Raw genomic sequence first — 7556 nt, 5'->3', positions numbered from 1 at the left:
GGGGGGGGGGGCGCCCCGCCTGCCTGGCCTCTGGCAGCTGTGGGTGTTTCTGTGAATGGGGGAGGCTGGGGCGGCCCCCAGGGACTCTGTTCCCGGCCCACCTGGGGCTCCAGCAACGGCTGTGCTGAGTCATCTCAGTCGGGAGGGGTTTATGGGGGGGATGGGACGGGGGCCGTGGGGGCAGGAGCTGCGGGGAGGGGGACATTGGGGCTGAGCTGGGATGGAGGACGGGCCAAGGAGGCGAGAGCCTGAGTGAGCCTTCTATCCTTCCTTCCTTCGTTAGTGAGCGCCTGCTGTATACCAGCAGCCACAGCCCCCAGTTCGGCCCCTGGGGGCTCTTGTCTGGGTGGGGAGCAGACAGGAAAGGAACCATCCCAGAATAAGCACTTGTATGCCCCGTGAGGGTGCAGGGGGCCTTTCTGGACGTGCTGCCCAGGCCGGGGTCAGGCCGGGCTGCAGGATTGCAGAGGCCAAGGGTGCAGAAGGGCTCCAGCTGGAGAGCCCAGCAAGTGCACAGGCCCTGAGGCGAGAGCTGGCGGGCGCACGGCACGGGGACTGGGGTGGCTGGAGCAGAGCTAGGGATGGGGGGAGAGGAGGTGGAGGTGACACGGGAGCAGCCGCTGAGGCCTGGAAGACAGGAAGTCTGGGCTTGCCCCTGAGAGCAGTAGGGAGCCATGGTCAGCTTTAGAGCAGGGGACCCCGTGGCATCTGGGTGTAAAGACGAAAGGTCCTCAGACCCTCCAGCCCTGGCAGGCTGCAAGGAGGAAGTGGCATCTGGCTTACTGTCCTGGCTGCTCTCAGGTGCTTTCTGGGGGATGGGGGTGCAAACAGCCATGCCGCCTTCTCCCTGCTTCGCTCTGCTGTCAGAAGTTACAATGAATCAATTCTTTTTTTTTTTTTTTTAAGATTTTATTTATTTATTTGACAGAGATAGAGACAGCCAGCGAGAGAGGGAACACAAGCAGGGGGAGTGGGAGAGGAAGAAGCAGGCTCATAGTGGAGGAGCCTGATGTGGGGCTTGATCCCATAACGCCGGTATCAAGCCCTGAGCCGAAGGCAGACGCTTAACAACTGCGCCACCCAGGCGCCCCACAATGAATCAATTCTTATCCCAAACCCCAAGGGTATAAAGATGGGTGAGCCGATACCTCCTGTTCTAGCAGCAGGATTCATAAAAACAGCCAAATGGTGGAGGCAACCCCAGCGTCCATCCACGGGTGGATGGACAAACAGAACGTGTCCCCCACCCACGGGAGCGTCCCTGGGCCCCAAACACAAGCATGGCGCCCACACGCGCTGCCCCGGGGACAGACCCAGAGCCCCCGATGCTCAGGGAGGGAACCAGACACACAAGGCCCCACGGCGTGTGAGTCCACGTGTGTGACACGTCCAGAACAGGCTCCTCCACGGAGGGGCAGGGGGCTCGCGGGGGCCGGGGGCTGGGGAGGGGACTGCTGATGGGGACGGGGCTTGTCCGGAGTGATGGAATGTTCTGGAACCACGCAGAGGCGGTGGGTGCACTGGATGCCGCTGAAACACTCGCTGTGAAATGGTGAATTCTGTGTGATGTGACTCTCACTCCCATAAATATTTTTTTCAAAATTCAGGGAAAAGTAGATGAATGTGAAGCACTGGGGGTCCGGGGCCCACCCGGCCTGCGGGTAGGCGCTGTCGCCCCCTGGCTCCTGCTCGTCCTGTCCGTCTCGTCGCAGACCTGCTCTGAGCACGTCTGGTCCTGGGCGTCTGGCACTGGCTTGCGGCTGTAGGGGATACGTTTCTGGCTTCCCGTGAGCCGTGTTGGGAAGCTGCTCTAAACGCCTCCCTGTCCTTGGGCGTCTCTCTGCCTCCTCTTCCTCAGTGGCCTGGAGCTCACGGCCCGAACCACAGGCTCATGGCTTCCTTCCTTGATGTTTCCTAATTCTGGTTCCTCTCTGCCGCGTAAGGACGGCGGCCGCCTCAGGTGGCGCCCTACGGACTTTGGAGCTGCCTGGGTGGCAGGAGGGGGCCTGAGCAGACACCGTTAAAGGGGCAAAGGTCCTCCCCGGGGGCCCTGCGGGCAGACGGTTGCTTTATAGCCTGGGCCCCTCGGCCTTGGGCTGGACGCCGCCCCGGGCCCCTGGGACAGGCTGGGAATCGGCGTGCTGTTGCCCAGGTGGGGCCTTCCAGCAACGTGACCTTCTCGGGGCCCAGTCACGCCTGGGGACGTGGCCCTGGTGGGGCCCTCCCCACATGAACACATCCCCAAGCCAGGTCCCTCTCTGCGGGTTAGGGGTGGCCATGAGGGGCCTTCTCCCCCCATCTTCCATGCTGGCAGGCTGGGGAGAGGGTCGGGCGCCGGGGAGGGGGGTTGCTGCCTGGCTCCCAAGGGCTCTGCTGTCCCTGCAGGGTGGCTGAAGGACCCCCCACCTCCCAGACACACACCCAGCTCGGCCAGGTCAGCAACATGACCCCACTGACCAGCAAGGAGTTTCTTAGCAGCCCAGACAAAAATGCTCGTTAGCCACAAACAAGAATTTCCTGTTTGCCCATCCGTGCACTTGGAGGCTGGGGGTGGTTATCTTGCTTTTGCCACCACCTGAGCCTCCCTTGCTTTATCTGCCTCCTGCTCACGTGGCTGCGGGGGGCTGTCCCTCAGCAAGCCGCGGGAGGGCCCTGGGCTGGAGCGGAGGGGCGCGAGGGGCCGGGGCTTTGCTGGGGTGATGGGGACACGGGCGCTCAGTGCTCAGACTGCTGGGAAAAGCCCCTCTGGCTGCCGAGTGGGGTGACCAGGCCCTCCACTCTGTGCCTCAGTTTCCTGTTCTGTGAAGTGGGTGGTGCTGGTCCGGGACGACCGACACAGGGTCAGCTCAGCCTTGGCAGTGAGTGGCCCGACACCCTCCATCACCCTCAGCCGAGACACAGGCCGAGGGGCCTGCGGGGGTGCTGGGGGCGCTGGGCGTGTCAGGCGACACGGCTGGGCTCCAGGCCGGGGACGGGCTCCAGGGCCAGGGAGGGATGTGGCTGCCCCACTTCTCAGGTGGAAAACTGGAGACCTCCAACGCAGGCTCGCCGATCCACAAACCCCATTCTCGAGGTTCTGCACCTATCTCACAGGTGGACAGACAGACTTGGCCGGGACTGGGTGGACGCAGGGTGGACCCGGTGTCGCAAGGCAGGAAGTGACAGGGTGGCGCCGGCCTCTAGCCCCTAACCCTCCCCCCACCCCAGTGCAGGATGTCGCGTGCCCAAAACAGGAGCCTTGTGGGGCACATAATGGGTTTAGGAAAGGATAAGAGGCCCTGTCCCCGTGGTGCACTGAGAAATCAAGGGCGTTTATTAAGCAACTGCAGTGTGCCCGTTCTCGACACGGGGAACAAAGCAGACAGTATATCTGGCGTTCTGCTGGGGCAGGGGGGCCAGTGGCCAGGCCGGTGTGTAAATCCACATGGCTCGGGCAGTGCAAGGGCCAGGGAGCAAGAGTGTCAGTAAGCGAGAAAACCGCCCACCACCAGTACACATGTCCCACGAGGGAACAGAGCGCGTGTGGTGGGGATGGGGCAGCAGCTGACAGCTGACGGCGGCTGGAGACCAGGCAGGAGCAACGGCCAGGTCTCCCGGAGGTGGGCCCGCCTCTGTGCCTGTCAGGTTCCAGAAACAGTAAGATGTCTGCGGGGAGGGTCTGCAGACCCTGGGTGGTGCTTGGTGTCACTAGGTCAGGCAGGACCAGAGCAAGACCCTGTGATCGGAGCCCCCACCCCGGGGAAATCGGACTGCAGGCTCGGGAGTGGGGCAGCCCAGGGAGGGGCTTCCGGAGGGTTCTCCGGTCTCCAACCTGGGTTTGTGGCTGTGGCAGGAACCGGTTTGAGCGCCTCCCGGCCCACTGGGGCAAGGTTGCCGCCTGAGAACCCAGGCAGGACAGAGGCCCGGGGTGACCTGGAACCCTGTGAGGACAGATGGCAGGCCCGCTGGCCCACAGTGGGGCTCTGGACACTGTCCCCCATGCCCCCATCCCTCTGGCCTAGCCAGGGCGGGACGCATCCCGCAGGGGAGCGGAACTTGGGGCCGGAGCCCCATAAAGCTGGGGTGGCCTTTACTGCCCCTTTGTTGTCGGCTGCCCACGGCAACAGCCTTTCAAGCCTCCTCCTTCCCCCCAGCCGGGGGCTGGCACATCCCCCTTTATGGCCCTAGACAATGCCCTGGCCCCACGGAGGTCTGACCGGGCCTGCCACAGGCCTGTCCACCCACCATTTGGCCTGGGGGTTAACGGCCCCCGACCAAGCTGGCTGCCCCTGCTGCCAGCTCTCTGTCCTGAGCCTCAGTTTCCCCGCCTGGAACATCGTGGGTGTCACGACGGCTCTGGGAGCTCAGGATGAAGCTGGCTGTTGCGTTGACAGCGTGGGAAAGCTGAGGCACGGCGGTGGGTGGGGGGCACTGAGGTCTCTCTGGGGACTGGGTCCAGGGAAGGTTCGGCAGGGTGGACCCTTCCCCCCCATCCCCCAGGCCGGGATCTCACGGGAGATGTTACCCCTGTCAGGAGGGGCCTGTGCTCACTGAGCCCCGCGTGAGTGGCCGTAACAATGACCACGGGCTGGGGGCTTGAAAGCAGCAGGAATCTGTCCTCCCACATTCTGCACCAGGGGTCTGAGATCCAGGCGCAGCTCTGGGCCGGGGTGGGGTGGGGGTCCTTCCTGCCTCTTCCGGCATCTGGCATGGCCACCTCACTCCGCCTCTGCCGGTCCCCATGTGGCCCTCCCTGTGGCTGTGTCTCTTCTCCCGAAAGGACACTTGGGGTTCAATGAGGGCCTGCCTTCCCCGAGTACGACCTCATCTTAGCGGATGACATCTGCGAAGACCCCCTTACATGAGGTCGCCATGAATCCCAGGGCACCTGCCGTCTCTGATCCCGCTCTGCCCAGCCTGACTCCCGCTGAAGCAGATCAGGGCTTGTCAAACGGTCATTTATTCAACAGCTGCTGTGTGGTGACCCCATCTAGACACTCGTGACGACCCCGACAAGTCCCCGAGGGTCCCCGTGGGCGGGCGACGGGAGACCCATGTGTCGTTCCGTGGCGGGGTGTGTGGGCGGGGGAGGGTGCTCGCCCACGGGAAGGTGTCCCTGCAGGCCACACGCCCTCGGGCAGGGGGAAGTGCGGGGCCTCCCTGACCACCATAAATCAGCCCAGGAATGCGGCTGGCCGGCCTGGCTGGGGCAGGGCAGAGACAAAGACCCAGCCTGGACCACCCCAGCCTGTGCCCGGAGGCCCCACTTTGTCTCCGTTCCGGGACGGGAAACCCAAGCCCAGAGGAGCAAGATGTCTGAAGGGCAGCCAGCCGCAGGGACTCTGCCTCCCCAGGCCCAGGCTGGTGTCAGGCCGCAGGAGCTGGGCGTTGGGGCGTTCTTGGGCCCTAATGATGGATTGGTGGTTTCAAGGCCCCCCGCCGTCCTGATCCCTCTGGGTTCATTCCCCAGGGCTTAATTTGAAGGTTGCTGTTTGCTGCTGCCCCCCCACAAACTCTGCTCCCCCATTAGCTCCGCCACCTTCCCCCGTCCTGCTGGCTCCTGGGAGCTGAGGGTCAGTGCGTCCGGGGGCCCCTAACCGCCAGCGCAGGGACGGGCGAACCCCAGCAGCCAGTGCCCAGGACAGAGTGTGGGCCGAGAGGTCCCGACACTCCCAGGCTCTGGACTCGTGCCTGCCCCTGCGCCTCAGTTTCCTCACCTACAAAACAGGGCCCTGTCTCGGGAGCAAAGGCAAGTGTGTGACCCGGGACAGCACCAGGATGTGTCCACCATCTGGTCATTCTCTCTCGGGGCGCTGTTTGTCTCGGCCGAACGGTGCCCCCCAGTGACATGTTGAAGACCCGACTCCCGGGACCGGGAACGAGGCCTCGCTTGACATAGGGTCTCTGCAGCTCTGGTTACTTAGGGAGCCCTTGGACGAGGCGGCCCAGGTCCAGCGCACGGAGGAAGTGAGAGGCAGACACTGGAGGGGCACGTGGGGCCCCGGAGCAGGGGGAGCAGGAGGGACCGAGCCCTGGAGCCTCCGGGGGGAGCTCAGCCCTGACACACCGGCCCTGGGCTCTGCCCGCCACGGCGGGGGGAGAATATACCTTTGTTCTGAGCAGCCCCCTGTGCGGCTTGGTGGCGGCCACTGCTGGAGCTACACGCGGGGATCGGTGTCCTCATGTGAAAGTGGGGGTGGGCTCCGTGGGGACGTGCCGCCCCCACCCCAGCTCTGAGGCTAACTGACCCGTCCCCTCCCTGACCCCACAGCTCTACGAACTGGATGGGGACCCGAAGAGGAAGGAGTTCCTGGACGACTTGTTCAGCTTCATGCAGAAGCGAGGTGAGGACCGCCGCTGGGGGTCCCGGGGAGCAGGGGGTCCGGAGCCGGCAGGCAGGAGGGCGGGGTCTGCTCAGCAGTCAGGTCTGATGGGGGGAGGCACAGCTGGGAGCATCTAAGCAGTGGGTCCTTGGGTAGGTCGTCTCTGGTCCCCAGCCCAGAATTGCCAGCCCTGGCTACTTCTGCTGCCCTGACCCGTGGTGTCGTGGGGTTCCCACCCCTAGGGTCCCCCTGCTGCCCCTAGGGTCCCCTGCAGCAGAGCTGGTACGCAGAGCAGGGCTGGATTCCGGGGAAGGCAGCAGGCACTGGGACAGTAGGAGCTCCTCGAGTTGGCTTCCCAGCTCCGTGGTTGCCAGTTCGAGGTCCAGTCCTGGCCCCTCCCCTGAGCCTTCTGGGGGCCTCAGTGTCCCCCTCTGTAAGATGGGCCATAAGCAGTTCTCACAGTGTGGCAGCACCCCAAACATACCAAGTGCTGGGCTGCATTCATCACTCGCCAACAGCTTGCCAGGCCCACCCCACCCCGGTCCCCCTGGCTCTGGGGTGACATGGACGCCATAAATGGCCCAGCCTAGCCACAGGCCCAGCCTAGCCTCGGTCTGGTGGGGAAACCGAGACCCAGACATGGGAGGGTATCTGGGGTGTTCAGGTGGGCCAAGCCCAGAGAAGCCCCCGGGGCGGCAGGTCGGGCCCCACAGCCCTACCCGCAGCCTCAGCCTTGGCTCAGGGCCACCACAGGGCAGAGAGATCCGGGAGGATGGAGGTTTCTAGAGGCCCCCGCTGCAGACCAAAGACAGACCCCCTGGTGGGAGTTATTACACTCCTGCTTTTCAGGGAAGGAAACTGAGGCCTGGGGAGGGGATGTGCCCTCTGAGCCCTAGAGGCAGGAAGGGGCGGGGGCGGCCAGGGTACTTCAGGGTCCACTTGGGCCCACTGCAGGGGCTGGCCACTGGCTGCTTTGTCCAGGGCTCTCTGCATGCCCCTCCCTCTCCAACAGCCTCTGTAAACACAGGCCCAGCAGCCTGGAAGGGAAGGAGATGAAAGGGGAGGGGCCCCGGCCTTCCCATTAACCCCTCCTGTGCCGTGCCGGCCAGAAGAATCCAGACCCAGTCCTGAGGTGGGGGCCCCCCTCCTTATCGTTGGGAGCAGTCCCAGCCAGGGCCGGCTGCCCACCGTGTGGTCAGAGAGATCCTCCCCCACTCTCTTTATCAACCCTTCCACACCTGCCGGAGCCCCCCA

General features: G+C 64.4%; 1 protein-coding gene across 1 annotated transcript in view; it reads left to right on the top strand.

The window, feature by feature from the left end:
* ARID3A (AT-rich interaction domain 3A) overlaps positions 1-7556 on the top strand; it is a 41289-nt gene that overhangs the window by 19640 nt on the left and 14093 nt on the right. The window contains exon 4 of the mRNA XM_040628313.1: positions 6251-6323. Within this exon, the coding sequence (XP_040484247.1) occupies positions 6251-6323 (73 nt within the window). The remainder of the gene's footprint in view (positions 1-6250; positions 6324-7556) is intronic.

Source organism: Ursus maritimus, unplaced genomic scaffold, assembly GCF_017311325.1.
Source record: "Ursus maritimus isolate PB19 unplaced genomic scaffold, ASM1731132v1 scaffold_14, whole genome shotgun sequence".
NCBI classification, from domain to species: domain Eukaryota; kingdom Metazoa; phylum Chordata; class Mammalia; order Carnivora; family Ursidae; genus Ursus; species Ursus maritimus.
Note: the sequence above shows the minus strand (reverse complement) of the source record. Positions and strands in the feature narration are given on the sequence as shown.